This window comes from Pollicipes pollicipes, unplaced genomic scaffold (assembly GCF_011947565.3).
Source record: "Pollicipes pollicipes isolate AB1234 unplaced genomic scaffold, Ppol_2.1 Scaffold_4295;HRSCAF=5057_pilon_pilon_pilon, whole genome shotgun sequence".
NCBI lineage: Eukaryota > Metazoa > Arthropoda > Thecostraca > Pollicipedomorpha > Pollicipedidae > Pollicipes > Pollicipes pollicipes.
In genome coordinates this window covers 37,586,855-37,604,975 of record NW_023596461.1, presented here as the reverse complement: position 1 = coordinate 37,604,975, position 18,121 = coordinate 37,586,855, and the positions used below count along the sequence as shown (strand labels likewise).

General features: G+C 54.8%; 1 protein-coding gene across 2 annotated transcripts in view; it reads right to left on the bottom strand.

Moving 5' to 3' along the window:
- Positions 1–291: 291 nt before the first annotated feature.
- LOC119096209 (multiple epidermal growth factor-like domains protein 6) overlaps positions 292–18,121 on the bottom strand; it is a 66,030-nt gene continuing 48,200 nt past the window's right edge. For both annotated transcript variants that reach the window (XM_037219008.1, XM_037219009.1), the window contains 15 exons: positions 16,866–17,020; positions 16,450–16,569; positions 15,379–15,515; positions 13,935–14,055; positions 11,998–12,120; positions 11,337–11,435; positions 10,678–10,800; positions 9,805–9,919; positions 9,110–9,257; positions 8,276–8,498; positions 7,092–7,170; positions 6,630–6,807; positions 2,619–2,721; positions 1,435–1,677; positions 292–931 (listed from right to left, as the gene is read on the bottom strand). In XM_037219008.1, the coding sequence (XP_037074903.1) occupies positions 879–931; positions 1,435–1,677; positions 2,619–2,721; positions 6,630–6,807; positions 7,092–7,170; positions 8,276–8,498; positions 9,110–9,257; positions 9,805–9,919; positions 10,678–10,800; positions 11,337–11,435; positions 11,998–12,120; positions 13,935–14,055; positions 15,379–15,515; positions 16,450–16,569; positions 16,866–17,020 (2,020 nt within the window). In that variant the 3' untranslated portion in view covers positions 292–878. The remainder of the gene's footprint in view (positions 932–1,434; positions 1,678–2,618; positions 2,722–6,629; positions 6,808–7,091; positions 7,171–8,275; positions 8,499–9,109; positions 9,258–9,804; positions 9,920–10,677; positions 10,801–11,336; positions 11,436–11,997; positions 12,121–13,934; positions 14,056–15,378; positions 15,516–16,449; positions 16,570–16,865; positions 17,021–18,121) is intronic.

The window sequence follows — 18,121 nt, the reverse complement described above, 5'->3', positions numbered from 1 at the left end:
CAATGAGCCTTGTTCTACAGATACATGCTGCAATCACAACCTGGAATGCATCGGCTGTTGAAGCAGACAGCAGTCATTTATCAGTTGACAACAGCGGACAATTGCCAGCCAGAGCTGAAGACAATTACGTCCGGAAAGGCCAGCTTACCCAATTAACAATATGGCGCGCTTAACGCTATATTAGTGACTGCAACGAAGCTAAAATGACCGGCTCCGAGGCAATCCACTCGCTGGAATCAGGCGTGCTCCGTGACATCACGCGGTGACGTCACGTCCAATAAGGAAGAGGCGTTCAGCTGGTAATGTATTTACCGAGCCTGCAAGCTAAGACGCGGCAAAACTGTGACCAGACCCGCGTCGTCCACAGCCAGGCAATCATACGGGGAACACGCAGCAAAACCATCGCGAGCTACAAAAGTCAGTAGAAACGACTGCGTCGCAAGGCCTGTTATCACATTCTCCATCGGCGAAAAAAGACAGCTGTTACAAACGGCTATAAGCGACATGAGCCTCGCACCTGCTCTACAGCCTACGCTTCGTAGCTCTCGCCACCTAAACACAAAGCGGGCCGCTGGGCGACACGGTTGATCACTTCAACAGGCACCAGGTGTCGACGGTGGTCGCGCAGCGCAATGTTACGCAACACAGCACGTAAAGCTGCAACAGTGGCTGAACGCTGAATGCGAGGCCTTCAAACCTCGCGTACCTACTCCTGAACCGCGCCAAGAGCTCGAGTTAAGTTTCGCGTGAGTCCAAAACACCGGGGAGCGCGGGTGGCCTGAACTATGACCTGCGCGCCTGCGTGACGAGGGTACGGTGCGATGGGCTCCCTGGCAGCTGCATTGTTCACGTGCTAGCTGAGCTGTGAATACTAAAACTCAAAGCTCCGCTCTCGAGGCGTTCAAACTTGCACTCCTCAATAAATAGTATTCTGAAACGGGGAGAGGACGGGGATCATTTAGAGTGCATCAGGCGCTCACTACGTGACAGTCATGTTCAGTCACGGATGGTTATAGTGGTTTGTTTGTATTAGGGCGTTTCAAAGACGTACGCGCCTGGCAATTACTCCAGTTTAAAAACCGTGTGAGGCAAGAACAAATACAGACCAGGTGACAAGTCCATGTGGCATGCAAATAAAGCGATGAGAAACCGTCTGCAAATGCCAAGTTCGCCATGCTCCCAAATTCCAAAAACAAAACACAAGATAAACGTCATTGCAAAAAGACCGAAAAAGCTAAAAAAAAGCTGCGAAGTCAAAATGTTGACAACTACGATTATTCAGCAATGTGATTCTCCCCCGTTACATCTCATTTCCATTTTCGTTCCACCCCCTGCTCTGTCCGTGCTGGTCCACCTCGCCAGCGGCCGGAAGCGGCCGACCGCCGCCGCCCGAGCTGCGAGCCCGGCGCCGCGCGACCCACGCGTCCCACTCACCATTGTCGGCCTGGCAGCTGTGACCAAGCCGCTCGGGGCCGCAGTCGCACAGGCCGGTCACCGGGTCACAGGGAACGTCCGGGGGACACCGGCAGCGGCGCCGGCAGGCCGGTCCGTAGCGGCCGGCCGGACACCGCCGCTGGCACCGGTCCCCCGCCCGCCCGGCCGGACACCGGAACTCGCCCGTCTCCGGGTCACAGGGCGTGCTGACGCAGGCCTCCTGGCAGCCGGCGCCGTGCGTACCTGACGCACGAGCGGCAGCGTTGGTGAGGAGGGGTGGGCGAAAGAAAAGGGAAAATAATATCAACTTATAAAATTAAAGTATACCTACTTACGAAAAATAATAAGTGAATACAAAAACCATGATTTAAAATAATGGTGATAGAACCCAAGAAGGTATCTGCTGAGTGTCGGTCTGATCGATGGTATGTTTGTGTGAGCTATTTACAAAGCGCTTTCCATCTCCTTGACGCCGACTTGTGAGCTTTGGTGCATGACCACCACGTCATAGTTCGGGCCCTGCCAATTTTTCAACGTCTCAAAAACAACCCATGTCAAAAGCATCCAGCATTCGACCTTCATTACACCAGGAGATGCTGAGTAAACGATCTTATCGAAGACGCACTATCTACATTGGCAAACCCGACGCTTCAAGCCGCGCACATCGCTTCAAGTCGCCATTAGCACAGTTCAAAGCGTCGAATTTTGATAATATATTCAATATTTACATTATAGTATCGTTCAGCTAGTACCTACTGGCATGTTGTAGGCAGGTTGATGGTAAAAGAACTTCCAACCCACAATCGCGAAAAAGGGAGCTAAAGGTTTTTCTCGCTAATGTCAAGTTCGTGGTTGCATGCGCTGCAAATGACTGAACAACACAATGAACATATTCCAAGAGGTGATATGGACAGATTCCACATGAATGATGTGCAAATGATGTAACCAAATCGTGAAGGATGAAAGACTTCAATCAACTGGATTTGTTGGAGCTGCATTATTATCAGCTAAATGTAACGTAGCGATTTTCACCCTGCCAAGCAGACAAATAAGCACAGCACGCCATGTAACACTGTTCAGCTCGGCATGCATGATCACGAAATGGCTGCTGCGCTATTACCGCCAGAGTCTCGAACGCCCTGACTTCGAGGGCTCATGTGTGTACGTGTCCGACAGGCACGTACCCTGAGGGCAGACGTCCTGACACAGCTGGCCGATGTAGCCTGGCGGACACGTGCAGGCCCCAGTAACGGCGTCGCATCGACCGCCGTTGTAGCACCAGCACACCTGCAGCAGAGCGGGCCATTGTTCAGCCGAGATGGCACTCTATTGGGCACGAATAGATGGACCTGCTCGCGCGGATGAAATTGAGGAGTTGCGAACGAGATCCGCCCAAAACATCCTGTTGTGCCTACAGGGGAATGAAATCGTACCTGCGCTCTGCAGCGGGCAATGTTTGGTATCACGGCATTCCGATCTATCTCATGCTTAGCAGCAAACACCTTGATAGGGAACAGGTATGGGAGTGGCGCCGATCATGGTTTCAGCTTCGCGAAGCCGCATGTTTTGCTCCAATGGCTTCGGCTTCCGTCTCGTGCAAAATTATAAACGGGTGGGTTCGGTTTTGTTTTCCGGTGTGCATCATTTCTAGCAGCTGGCTTCGGCTTCGGTTTCAAATATTATTTTTCTGAATTATGGCTGCTGATTTAGCATCTTCAAACCTTGCCTTGCTTTGTCAGTATGTCCTTCTCCGCCATGCTGTTGCGACTGTACGTCCCCACAGTCTTGCCCGTCCTGTCGCCCGCACAAAACACACACCATCTGAGGCTTCCGCTAGCGCGTGGCTGAACGTCAACACAACCAACCATTCTCAAACAGCCGGCCGCAAAATAGTCGGTCATTGTCAGGGCAGGACCACCACCTGACCACAGCCGAACCGCCAGGGCAGGACCACCACCTGACCACAGCCGAACCACCAGGGCAGGACCAACACCTGACCACAGCCGAACCGCCAGGGCAGGACCAACACCTGACCACAGCCGAACCACCAGGGCAGGACCAACACCTGATCACAGCCGAACCACCAGGGCAGGACCACCACCTGATCACAGCCGAACCACCAGGGCAGGACCACCACCTGATCACAGCCGAACCACCAGGGCAGGACCAACACCTGACCACAGCCGAACCACCAGGGCAGGACCACACCTGACCACAGCCGAACCACCAGGGCAGGACCACCACCTGACCACAGCCGAACCACCAGGGCAGGACCACCACCTGACACAGCCGATCCACCAGGGCAGGACCAACACCTGACCACAGCCGAACCACCAGGGCAGGACCAACACCTGACCACAGCCGAACCACCAGGGCAGGACCACCACCTGACCACAGCCGAACCACCAGGGCAGGACCACCACCTGACCACAGCCGAACCACCAGGGCAGGACCAACACCTGACCACAGCCGAACCACCAGGGCAGGACCACCACCTGACCACAGCCGAACCACCAGGGCAGGACCACCACCTGACCACAGCCGAACCACCAGGGCAGGACCACCACCTGACACAGCCGAACCACCAGGGCAGGACCACCCTGACCACAGCCGAACCACCAGGGCAGGACCACACCTGACCACAGCCGAACCACCAGGGCAGGACCACCACCTGACCACAGCCGAACCACCAGGGCAGGACCACCACCTGACCACAGCCGAACCGCCAGGGCAGGACCACCACCTGACCACAGCCGAACCACCAGGGCAGGACCAACACCTGACCACAGCCGAACCACCAGGGCAGGACCAACACCTGACCACAGCCGAACCGCCAGGGCAGGACCAACACTGACCACAGCCAACCGCCAGGGCAGGACCACACCTGACCACAGCCGAACCACCAGGGCAGGACCAACACCTGACACAGCCGAACCGCCAGGGCAGGACCACCACCTGACCACAGCCGAACCACAGGGCAGGACCACACCTGACCACAGCCGAACCACCAGGGCAGGACCAACACCTGACACAGCCGAACCGCCAGGGCAGGACCACACCTGACCACAGCCGAACCGCCAGGGCAGGACCAACACCTGACCACAGCCGAACCGCCAGGGCAGGACCAACACCTGACCACAGCCGAACCGCCAGGGCAGGACCAACACCTGACCACAGCCGAACCACCAGGCAGGACAACACCTGACCACAGCCGAACCGCCAGGGCAGCACCACCCCTGACCACAGCCGAACCGCCAGGGCAGGACCAACACCTGACCACACCGAACCCAGGGCAGGACCAACACCTGATCACAGCCGAACCGCCAGGGCAGGACCACCACCTGACCACAGCCGAACCGCCAGGACAGGACCACCACCTGATCACAGCCGAACCGCCAGGGCAGGACAAACACCTGACGACAACCGAACCGCCAGGGCAGGACCAACACCTGATCACAGCCGAACCGCCAGGGCAGGACCAACACCTGATCACAGCCGAACCGCCAGGGCAGGACCAGCCCCTGACCACAGCCGAACCGCCAGGGCAGGACCAACACCTGACCACAGCCGAACCGCCAGGGCAGGACCAACACCTGATCACAGCCGAACCACCAGGGCAGGACCACCACCTGACCACAGCCGAACCACCAGGGCAGGACCAACACCTGATCACAGCCGAACCGCCAGGGCAGGACCAACACCTGATCACAGCCGAACCGCCAGGGCAGGACCAACACCTGATCACAGCCGAACCGCCAGGGCAGGACCAGCCCCTGACCACAGCCGAACCGCCAGGGCAGGACCAACACCTGATCACAGCCGAACCGCCAGGGCAGGACCAGCACCTGACCACAGCCGAACCACCAGGGCAGGACCACCACCTGACCACAGCCGAACCGCCAGGGCAGGACCAACACCTGATCACAGCCGAACCGCCAGGGCAGGACCAACACCTGATCACAGCCGAACTGCCAGGCCAGGACCAATACCTGACCACAGCCGAATCGCCAGAGCAGGACAAACACCTGACGACTGCCGAACTGCCAGGGCAGGACCACCAACACCTGACGACAGCCGAACTGCCAGAGCAGGACCAACACTTGACGACAACTGAACTGTTGGAAACGTCCTGTACACACTAGCAAATGATGATGACGATACAACGAAAAACATCCCGCCAGTAATGCATCACTTTGCAAGACCCTATCCTATTTTCTAATCCCATACAATTTCAACAAACACGAAAATCGTTTTTTCGCATTACAACGTTGTTCACTACATACGGCCTCAGCTGGCTTCGACCTGATGATTTCAGCCAACTGGTTCGACTTCGGCTTCTTTTTTTTCTAAGTTTGCAGTTGCAGACTTCGGCTTCAGCTTCACGTGTGCAAAGTTCGAAGCCACTGGCTTGGGGTTCGGCTTTACGTATAAAGAATACAAAGCCTCTGGTCTTGATGTTGGCTTCATAGCCCAAATATCAAAGCCACCGGTTTTAATTCAACTTCGGCTTCATGCCGTTATCTTGTCTTGGCCCCGGACTCATGCCATTGTCTTGCCTTGGCTCCGGATTCATGCCATTGTCTTGTCTTGGCTCCGGATTCCGTTTCGAAGGTAGGAACCTGGAGTCGTCCTTGTGCATGATGGGGACCTGAAGTAATCAGTACTTATCGCTGATGGACAGCCGTAACGTAAGTGGCACGTGTTGATTATCACGCTAGAATTTGCCCCACCCGCAGACTACTTCCTACACAATACATCTAACATCTATGCAGACCCGAAGATGCATGGCTGCTATTGCTGAATCCCATTTACGCCATGAAAAGTCACGGAAGACGTGCTGCGCGCTCAAGCATTTGGTTTTTGTTTAAGCATCAATTGAATTTGTGTGTCAGCCGTCCATATGTCGTAGATGTATTTAAAATGCTTATGTCATTGCAGGGGAAACCACTGGCGAGGCACGCCACTCAGTCTTGTAAAATTGACTTTTGCACATTCTCGTCCCCCACCACAACTTTGGCCTTGACACAAACGGTTATCGCATTTACTCCGTTAACAAATGTCATTGGAAGTCAGAAGTTTCTCAAATTTGTCTTAAGCCTCCTCGTTCTTGGCACCCGGTAACGCTACATCTGCACCTGATGTCTCCCCCAATGTCGTGATGCGCTTTTCGCTGGCTCGGAGATGGGGACACCCACCTCGGAGCACTGGCGGCCATAGAAACCGTGCGGGCACTTGGTGCCGCACAGTCTGCCGAAGAAGCCGGACGTGCACAAGCACGTGCCGCTCACGTGGTCCAGGGCACCGCCATTGCGGCAGCGGCCACGGTACCGGCAGTTGGGCCCGTACCGGTTACGGCGACACGGGCTGCGACATCTAGCGACAGGAGACGGCCGCTCATGCCCGGGTCGCTGGTGCAGAAACGTGAAGGTATACACCGCTTTATATGCACTTGACGAAACAATAGCACGGCCAATCATGGACATGTTCAAGAAACAAATAATGGACATGACAAGTAAATGACGGACTGAACGCGCCTGCTTCGAGTGAGATTGTGCTGCGAAGAGTTACAATCGGTGGAGTCTCCATCGTAAGGATAACTGTCACTTCGGTGAGATTGAGAAGTGCTGTGAAAGAATAGATAATGGGCTAAGGCTTACCTACGACCTCTGAAGCCTGGTGGACATACGCAACGCCCCTGTTCATTGCACACCCCACCGTAGCAGACGCATCGCCTTCCTGAAACGTGCAAACATTACAATCATTGATGGCCACAAGGATGCTTTACGATCTCATTTGTCATTCTTTCGTCATTCTCGCTTTATCCTGCATCATCGCGACGCCCTGTTTGCCTGGGGCAGCTACACGCGCCAGCCATATGAGTGGGTTTGAATGCCGGCTGTCGGGACCTCGTCCGAGTAACCAGCACATACCTGGTACAGCGGCCCCTGTGCTGGTTACACCTCGCTGGATTGACCCCTAGATGCATCTAGTTTGTTGACTTTCCCTCGCCTCATAGCTCTGAAATAGCCATACTGGCCGCAAGGGCTCTAATCCGATGAAAAACGAAACCTTACGGTCTCTTACTGAAGCTCGCATGACCAGTGCACTGGACTACTATGTTTCAGATGGATCGCATGTGCTGACGCCTCTGGACTCCATACCTATGGTGACTAAAAGTGAGGTGCTGAGATATTCGTACAAGAGAAAATGATGATCTTATAAGACAGGTGAAACACCATTCATCTTCATAAACAGAGTTGAAGTTAGCACGCAACTTCTGATCTACCACGAACTCAGCGTGTCTGCAGTCTGTAGATGTCTTTGTATGGAAAGCGATCGAAGCCATTTCAGCCAGTGGTGGCCATTTCAGGTCCATAACGATAACGAGGAAAGTAGCAGTGGGGCCACACTTCGGCCGACTTGGGAGCCTTCGGCTAACGTGCCTTACTCCGCGTATGGTACAGCCTTGTCAGGGCTCGCGCGGGCGCTCTGTCGGCTGTCCGGCCAGCGGGGCCGTGTCACGGACTCTTGACTCGTGCCGTGTCGTGCTCGTGCCGCAGTATGGTGCGGAGAGACGGACGTTACGAGTGTTTAAGATGATGCGGTGAGCGAGGAGAGCAGGGTGGGTCGCGCTTGTCGTCGGCGTCATGGGCGGCGTGTCTTCTGCGTGGTCATCGAATGCACAAGACTAAAGATCTCCATGTCACAAGATATGTCTGGCACAGATGCAAATGGATGACATGGCGTATTTGGATTACCAGTTAAGGCTTTGTGCTCACCACCACAACCGCGTTTCCCACTGGTTTTGTGCTTGCGACTCCAGATCGCGCCACTGCGTTACCTCGCCTCTTTTTCTCGGACGGCACAATCTCGTTGTTTCGGGTGTTGTCTCCCTTGGAGGCTGGGCCGGCAGCAGAAGTTAAACATTTGCCCGTCAGATGGTGACACCGTGCCCTGGGACAGTTCTCGCATCGTTGCGCGCATCCAGCTCCAAATGAGCCCCTCGGACACTTGGAGCGGCATTGTTCACCAGCGAAGCCAGGCTTGCAGATGCATTCGCCCGTCTGGGAGAGAACAACAGACGATGACATCAGCCGACCGCGTCCGTCGTTTGTTCATGGGCAGACGACGAAAGGTGTCGATATTTTCAAGAAAGGGCACTGCACGTCGTACAGGGAAACTACAGTCATCAGTCGTCAGCCGCTACGGGTGACGATGCCAACAGCCAACCCATAACTGAGCTTCGGGGCTGGAACTGACAAGAGAGCTCCTTCCGGCGAAGAGTGCTGACACTAGAGTGCTGTGGTTTTCCTTTTAGGCAGCAGGGGCGCATACTAACGCAGCCGGAGTCAGTCAATGTCAAGTGAAGGTCAATCGGAGCGGATGCTTACCATGACATTGGACGACAAAAAGGCGTGCACCACTACCAAGGCTATCTTTCGATGACGGCAGCTTCGCGGCGTCATGGCCAGCAAAAAAAAAAAAAAATCAAACGAAAAAAACCCGGATGTGAGGCAGTACAGCCAAACGCCCCCGTTAGGTGTGAAATAGTTGACAGCTGAAGCTAAGCGCCACAACAGGATTTCGAGACCAAGCCACGCGGCGATGTGGTCTGACAACACGCTCAAACCTTGAGAGACCACGAGACCGGTGCTGCAGCCAGTACGGCACTTACCTCCGCGTTGCATTTGTACGTGTTTCGGCTGTAGCAGGTGCACTTGTTCTGACAGTTGACCCCGAACGTGCCTTGTGGGCATATCTCAAAACACTGCGGGCCGAAGTATCCCGGAGGACACTCACAGTAGCCAGATTGGCGGTTACATCTGCAAACGGCAACGAAGCACCAGTTAGGAAGACACTCATAGTAGCCGGATTGGCGGTTACATCTGCAAACGGCAACGGAGCACCCGTTAGCTTATGCATTGGTCAGGACACCTTTTCCTTTGAAGAGCAGGACTTTTACATGCCTAACAAAAGAAAGCGGTGCATTCTTTTATCTAGCAAGAAAAAGGCGAAGAAGCATGAACCTTACGCATGTCTGTAAAATATCTCAGGAGGCACCATAACTTATACACGACATCAAATTTGCCTAACCTTGTCTCCGAATGAACTTGAGTTGCTGGTACAAGCGATTACTAAAAACGGTTGGCTGAACCCACAACTGAATCGGCAGAAAACAAACGTCAAACGCCTGCAGCGATACACCGGTCTGTGCAGTCCGCCTGCGCTGTGCATACCTCATGACGGGAGGAACTCTCATATGTACGAACAGGCTGTTCCTAACACCCCCGATGCCAAACAGCCGAGGAAAGAGAGGCGACTCAACAGGTATCTACACCCGGCTTGACGAGTCCAGGGCGTTGCACCTGCCTGTTGGCGGGGCAGCGGATCGGACAGCGCTTCTCGCAGTCCTGTCCGTACTGTCCGGCCGGACAGCCGTGCTCGCACCGCTCGCCGCTGACGCCGGCCGGGCAGCTGCAGCGACCTGCACCGCCGGACATCCGCCAGACGTCAGGTCACGGCAACCAACGATAGGACAACGCGCTGTGAACCTACGACATGAAGTTACCAGCTTTTCGACTAACGTTTGTACAGACGCAAAAAATCTTACCACGAGCGTGCTACGCCTAAGGCAGACAACTGACCCCACGAACCAGTGTGTACCGGACGATCCTGGCGGACCTTCCTGTCAGAGGTCTTCACCGGCACCCATGGGTAACCATGTGGATTGAGCCGCACGATGGGTTGGGTACAGATTTTGGGAAACTTATGGATGCATGCCAGACACGGGTAAGACGTTTATGCAATGCTGGGTAGATGCTTCAATAAATACTCCGCAATGTTACCCTGTGCTTTTCTCGGTCATTACCTTTACTCACACTAATTTTGAAGTTATTAGCGCAAAAGTATAATATTGGGTGCAAACTCTCCTGAAAATAGTGTCCAGGAGCAGCTACTTAGGAATCGGTAGCGGCCGGGTATGGGCACGGACCTATGTGTAGCCCGTGGATGGGGTAAAAGCAATCTTGAAGGCCTCTCCTCGCTCCCACCACCGCTGGCTAGTACAGCTAGCGAGAGGTCACCCGCCACGTGGTAGCAGCTGGTAGGAGCTCGCCCGTCGCGTGGTAGCAGTTGGTAGGAGTTCACCCGTCGAGTGGTAGTAGTTGGTAGGAGCTCACCCGTCACTTGGTAGCAGCTGGTAGGAGCTCACCTGTCACTTGGTGGCAGCTGATGGGAACTCACCTGTCACGTGGTGGCAGCTGGCGCCATTCTGGCAGACACACAGCTGGTTACAGCCCTCGCCGTAGGTGCCGGCTGGACATGGGGAGCCACACAGCGGACCGCTGAAGCCCAGCGGGCAGTCCCCTGGAGCAGAGCGGGAGAACTAGCAAGGCCAGCAGACCGCCGGTGAAAGGCAGGGGGCGCTGCCGCTGCCGTCACACCACAGGATTGGTGGAACGGGCGGGGAACCGATGATTATGATTGACAACGCTTTTACGACAGGCCAACACAGCGCGGGCCGCTGAGGATTAGAGAAGCCCGTGGTACGCATGCTGAAACAAGCTCGCATCAGCAGTGATAAGGCATATCAAATTTTTCAGTAAGGATCGGGCACATATAACAACTTCCCAAAAAGAAGTTGCTGCTCCCCACTTCTCCACCACCCGTTGCGGGCCAGAATCGGCACTGCAAACTCTTCATCGTTGGGACAACTAGCATAATGACGATCGGTGTCAGAGACATTGATTTTCCCTCGCTTGTGGCAGATATTTGGCAATGAAAACGCGATTAAAATTCCGACTTCGAAACCTTCGATACAGGGTTGACGCTCATGCAAACATTCATGGCATCACTGAGTACACAGTGTTGCCAGCCGTTGCGATGAGTGTGGCCGCGTGTACCTTGCCGGTGGGTGGTCGGCGCTGGAGGCGGCAGTCGGTCGCCCTGCAGCTGAGGCCTGCGGTCCAACTCCGCAGCGGCGTCCAGCCAGCCCGCAGCAACTGGCGGAACAGCCACCGCACAACTCCCACCGATCCCATCACTAACGGCTGCCGAGCGGCCGCCGCCACAAACTAATCCGAATTGATTGCCGGAGGTGGAGGCGCCGACGGCGCCGTTGGCAGGTCAGAGCCTGCACCGGGGCGAGCCGGGCCTGGGAGCCTCCAGAACGACAAATATTGTAATCCCGTCTGTGGCGCCGCGCGTAAATCCGTCAACGTAGCCACGTCGCCTGCCCATGTCTGCCGCATTAGCGAATACTTTCGCTGCGACTTATCCGCCGTAACTTCAACGAGACTTCCAGCGCGCATATCCCGGCGTCACTGCACGTGATAATCCCCAATGTGACGCGCAGGGGCGTCGATCGCAAACCAAATGGGGGGGGGGGGGGGAGGAGGGGAGGAAGCAAAAAGGAAAAATGGGATTCTATCAAATTTGATCTGCTCCCATCAAAGTTGGAGGGGGCGGGTTTCCCAACTAAACCGGCAACTACACCCATGTTAACATGGGAACAGAGTGCCGCTATATAGGGCACTCAGGCGGAGAAACACCTCTGGCACTCACTGACGCACGAATGCTGGTCCTGCACGAGCTGGTAGCCGGGCCGACACGAGCAACGGTACGAGCCCTCTGTGTTGTCGCAGACCTGCTCACAGCCACCGTTCTGTACTGAACACTCGTCCATATCTGAGAAACAGAACGTTCGTTCATGTCTGCGAAACAGAGCGCTCGTCCATATCTGCGAAAACAGAACCCTCGTCCATATCTGCGAGACAGAACGCTCATCCATGTCTGCGAGACAGAGCGCTCATCCATATCTGCGAGAAAGAACGCTCGTCCATATCTGCGAGACAAAGCGCTCGTCCATGTCTGCGAGACAGAACACTCGTTCATATCTGCGAGACAGAACGCTCGTCTATATCGGTGAGACAGAACGCTTGTCCATATCCACGGCATAGAGTTCTTGTCCATATCTGCGAGAGAAAACTCCCGTTCGTGTCTGCAGAATATAGCATACGTCCTGGTCCGAGGCAAAGAGCGCTGGCGCATCTCTGCAGTAGAGGGCGTTCGGTCCCGTCTTCGGCATGGAACACTGGTCCGTGTCTCCACAAATGGTCCGTGTCTGCGGGAGACACCACTGGTCCGTGTCTGCGGGGAGACCACTGGTCTCTGCCTGCGGGGGAGACCACTGGTCCCTGCCTGCGGGTGGAACACTGGTCCGTGTCTACGGAGGAGACCACAGGTCTCTGCCTGCGGGAAGACCACTGGTCCCTGCCTGCGGGTGGAACACTGGTCCGTGTCTACGGAGGAGACCACAGGTCTCTGCCTGCGGGGAGACCACTGGTCCCTGCCTGCGGGTGGAACACTGGTCCGTGTCTACGGAGGAGACCACTGGTCCCTGCCTGCGGGGAGACCACTGGTCCCTGCCTGCGGGGTGCGACGCTGGTCCGTGTTTGCGGAGGAGACCACAGGTCTCTGCCTGCGGGGAGACCACTGGTCTCTACCTGCGGGGAGACCACTGGTCCGTGTTTGCGGAGGAGACCACTGGTCCCTGCCTGCGGGGTGAAACACTGGTCTGTATCTGCGGAGGAGACCACTGGTCTGTGTCTGCGGCAGGAAACACTGGTCCGGTCTGCGGGGAAGACCGCTAGTCCGTGTCTGCGGGGAGGACATTCGTCCATGTCTCAATCATATATAGGGTATGTTCGGTTTGCTCACACCCATGAAACAGCGCACTTGGTCATGTTTGTGGAACAGAGCACACATCTCCGCCTGTGGGGGAACGAGGCACTCGTTCACGTCTGCCTGCGACAAAACACCTTTGTCGACATCTGCGGAACGTATTCCGTATGAAATGGTTCCGGAAGCGAAATCGCTGCTAAAATGCGGCAGTGGAACGTCCCCTCGCCCATGCATACTACACAGGGAGACGCACACTTCTGCGTCCTTGTGTAATGATCGCAGCCTAGTTGTGCATTGTAGCCTGATCGTCGCACGCGCATGTTCCCTAGCGGACGAAACAAGGAAAACCATGCCGAATTCCTGTAAATGTTGACCGGTTGCATCGAGCGTAGGCGATTAACTTAAGACAGCATTTACTACTCTGCACAAAGGGCCCGCGACTTGATTTTACGATTGGCAAGCTTTGATTTATGACACTATAAAACGGCAAGTATTTTGAATCGGCCGCCGTGCTGGGACTGAGGTGACCAATTCTGCTTTCGTCTCCAATCATGCAAGCATGGCGTTGCCATCAGGTTGGCCTCTATGAACTGCCTGCACAGTACACAACTGATTCTGTCTGTGCGCCTTATCAAATCAGATGTTATCTCACAACTCCCGACACACGGCCACCCGTTTTCGTTTCTTGGTCCCAGTGTTTATTAGTTCATTCCCATCCAAAGTCAACGCCACCGGCATTCCGACTGTATCTCATGACACCATCAGATAAATTCTCGATGCCACCTGGCCTGGGCGAGCCATGCGGCGGACGATCAGACCTTGGCAGTCGGTGCCGTTGAGCAGGAGGTAGCCGACGCGACAGGAGCAGCGGTAACTGCCAGGAATGTTGTCGCACTGGTGCTGACATCTGTGAGCGCCCCCTGTACACTCGTCCACGTCCTGCGAAGCGATAAAACCGGCGTGAGCGAGGTGGTCTTAGAAAATATTGTCCGGATTTTTTTTAGGCTAGGCAGACAACGATGCTTACCTAGTTAGCATTTGAAGTTAGCAGGAGACTTCGGGTACCGCTTGTACATGCCACCGTGCAAGGATATTTTTCCACCAGGTTACTTCAGTGCACCCTATTGCAGATAAACGTTAATAGCTTTATGAGTTGAACTTAGGTATGGTTCTTCTACACCCAACAAATCACAATTTGAAATAATGTTGTTTGAAAAATGATGGCAAAACTAAGGGCACACCTGTCTCACGAACATTGGTCGGTAAAAATTGTATGATACGATAAGAACCATAGGAGCATGCAGGTGTTATAACAGTGGACAGCGTCACTTACTAGCAGTAAATTAAATGTATGCCCAGCGTTTTCAATGAACTGACAGGAAAGGCAGCACAAATCGAGAGATACCAGGTATAAGCTGTGCTGTATGCTGAACACTGATTGTCGTGCGCAGATAGAGGTTCCTTGTTTGAAACGGAAAGAAAATGGACGTGGACAGCAAGCACTTGGCTCTCTTCGGGGACTACATTATGGGCTGGTAGCTTCTTAATGTTACCAGATAGTTCAGAACATTAAGGCTCCTTCGATATCATCGCAGGACGAAAAAAGCACCCTACGCAAACTGAACCTGACGTTGCACGACTCCGAGTGAATTAATCGTTCCGACGAAAGACGAAATGTGGCCATTAAGCATCGCGCGGGCTGACGGCCAAGCCATGTGCCTCTCAAACGCCGGAGCCACTTAGGCGAGGCGTGAAGCCTGTGCCATTTGCCATGTCACTGTGTTGGTAGCTCTCGGACGACTCGATCTTAAGAGTGCGGATCTGTGGCCTTCGGATCATACTAATAAAGACACCATTGACAAAACGCCCGGAGCGCGGACCGAACATGACGTAAGCCAGTAGACATATATGGATTATTATAAATACATGGGCATGGTCTTAGTCTTGGAAATAGTGGCGATACTCCTGGAAATTCCAAGCCTTTTATTTGCTATGCAGCAATAGTAACCAAACGATCTCGTAACCCGTCAGGTATCTGGCATACCCAGTCGTCCATGACAAGCTTCTCCATGGTACATTTGGTAACCCCTAGTGGTGCCTATCCGCCCCTGAATTGAGATATCCATCGTTTCCGTCCCAACTCTGGCCTGACGCTTCCGTGATCCGTGATTCAGACATCCCCGAATGCACGGATCTGACGCATCCGGCCATTCCGGACCAATTCTGACCAGACAGATCCGGCCTTCCCTGACCCTCCCTGACCTCACACATCCTTTGGTCGTCGGCCAGCTGGTAGCCCGGGTGGCAGGAGCACGTGGTGCCGGCATCCGTGGTGGAGCACATGTGGTCGCAGCCGCCGTTGCCATGGAGACACTTGTCGACCAGCACGGTAAACACACCTGAAGAGCGCCGCGAGAGGAGGGACTAAACATGTGACGTCACGCCCGGCCCGGCGGCGCTAAATGGGCCTCTGGCGCTGGGAGGGGCCGGAGACACCGGGTGGTGTCTCGCGACAGAAAAAGGTCATGACTCAGCGGACAGAGCGGCCAGCAGATGACCACGGGGCAGCGGAGGACAACGGCGCAGCATGGGGCAGAGCTGTCGCGTACAACAGCGGGCTCTGTCAGAGATGCACGTTTTGACGCGTGGCTTTTCATGATGAAAAAAACGGAAAGTTATGTTTAAAAAGAACCAAAAACTCTGGTTTTCGTGTGGCTAAGCTCGCCGACTCGTAGCTAGCGAGCTCAATTTTCCTGGTAAAGACATATTCAACAGCACGCATTGGCTGAAATCAACAGTGAACACTTTTGTTTTTCTGCAACATTTGGGGTTATGAAGACACAGGCCAACGATTTTAGACTACCAGCGCTTTTCACAGCATGTCAAAGCCATAGAATATGTACTATATGTGCATGCTCATTAATTAAGGTTGCATGATGTAACTGTCGAAAATCATGCGGCCGCCGGCCGCTCGCTTCCCCAACCGAGGCCCATCAACTCTAAGAGCCGGAGGCAGTAGCCGGGAGATTGCATCGCACAATCCGTGACGTCCTGTGCCGTGCCTTACCTCCACAAGAGCAGTCGTCTCCGTGCAAGCCTGCCCTGTTCGCCACCGTTATCGATTACTTGCGCCCAAATCTGGCCGTCTACCTCACTGAATGTTTCGCGGCAGGTCTCGATCCGCTGTTATGACCCGCCGCCCGCCCCCCCCCCCCCCCTCCCCCCTCCTTCACCTCAGCGCGACACACGACCCAGGCCTCGCACTCCAGCAGAGTTTGCCGGGCGCGGCTGCAACCCTTCGACGGACCGACCCGGCGGCGCCGGAGCGCTCACTGTAGCATGTTCTGGCATCGCTGGCCAGCTGGTGGTCCGGCCGACAGTGGCACAGGTAGGAGCCCGGTGTGTTGGTACACAGCTGGTTGCATGGCGCCTGCTCGCTGCACTCGTCAATGTCTGTGAAGACGAATCGGCAGGGCGCAGGTAACCGCGCCCAGGTTGATTAGATACTTTATCTCCACAGGACCAGGGAGATTGCGTTTGGGATCTCATATCCTGGCATGATCGTGCAGCGTCGCTCGTGCCAACGCATTGCTGGATCCAGACGTAACGTTGGCATGACGCATGACTCATCCCTTATCCTTTGCACCACGCCACGCTATATGCAAAACGTAGTGATGGAGCCGCTGGCTTTCGTGGAACAGCATTGCATCACTCAGTGGCCATCCGAGACAGCCGCGTCTCGCATTCACCTTCGCAGGAGGTACTGTCAGTGCCGCGTCTGTAGCCGCTGTGGCACGAGCAGCTGACCTGACCTGACCTCAGGCCACACACGTGTTGACAGCCGCCGTTGTCCAAAGCGCAGGGACTCCGCGAGCAGGATCTGCCGTCCGGCCCCAAAGAAAACCTGGCAGACACGTCAGCGATGTGGTCGGAAAACATCGGACAGCCATGTCGTGAGACCGCGGCTCAAATCTAGTGCATGGCATAAATATTCTGTTGCTCCCATTGCGACAATCGGTGTGGGACGCTAGCGGAGCTAATAGCTGAATGCCTAGAACGAGATTATGATATTAAGAATACGATAACGATAGGGAATATAAATACGATGCACACATACATGAATATATATATATATATATATATATATATATATATATATATGTAACATATGCGATATTGGTAGGCAAACCCACAGTGGAGGACTCAAAGGTCGCCAGCAGCATGTGGAAAACCGCTGTGGGATGCTGTGCAGCATGAACGCTAAAGCGCCGGCGATAGCCCATGCGATAATGAAATCCCCTCCACACAGCTTTGTGGCGGCAGGTTTCTATCCCCAGACTTCATCGCTTACCCGCTCTACCTTGCCCAACTGCAATGGCTTGTGGCTGCTGCAATGTAGGCTTTTCCACCAGAAATCGCGCTCTCTTATGTGACATAGCGTTTTCCCACGCAAAGTAATATAATTCGTCGACCACGAATTATTCGTCGCGAGCAGGCGTGCAATTGTCAATGATTCCTGAACATCGCTAAGCACTAATTACATCTGACACATTCAAGATTAAGAAATGGGACAAGGAAAATATACTCGCTATTCTTTTCTCCACTTCCCTCGAAGGTCCATTAATCGATCAATGCCACAGGTAGCTCCGAATTCCAGCGCAATCGCCACAAGGAAGTCACGAACATGGTGGAACAAGGAACTTCTCACAAAAATATCCAGCATTCAGCATAGCAGCCTAAGCGCTGCATTGTCAGCCCAACATGCCCATCGATTCAGCCGGTAACACAAGCGGCGGGCGGGCGGGCAGGCGGGCGGCCGCGGGTCTCAAGCTGCTCGACAGGAGTGGCTGTCGGCGTCGGAGGTACCGTCGCGCCGCACCCCTCCCCCCTCGAGCTCAGAAGCACGCGCCCCGGCGGGGTTCCGGGGCTACCGGTCCCGCGTCCGGCGGCGCGAGACAGACGTCACGTGCAGCAGGCCTGCGCGGCCGCCGCCGGTCGCCACCGG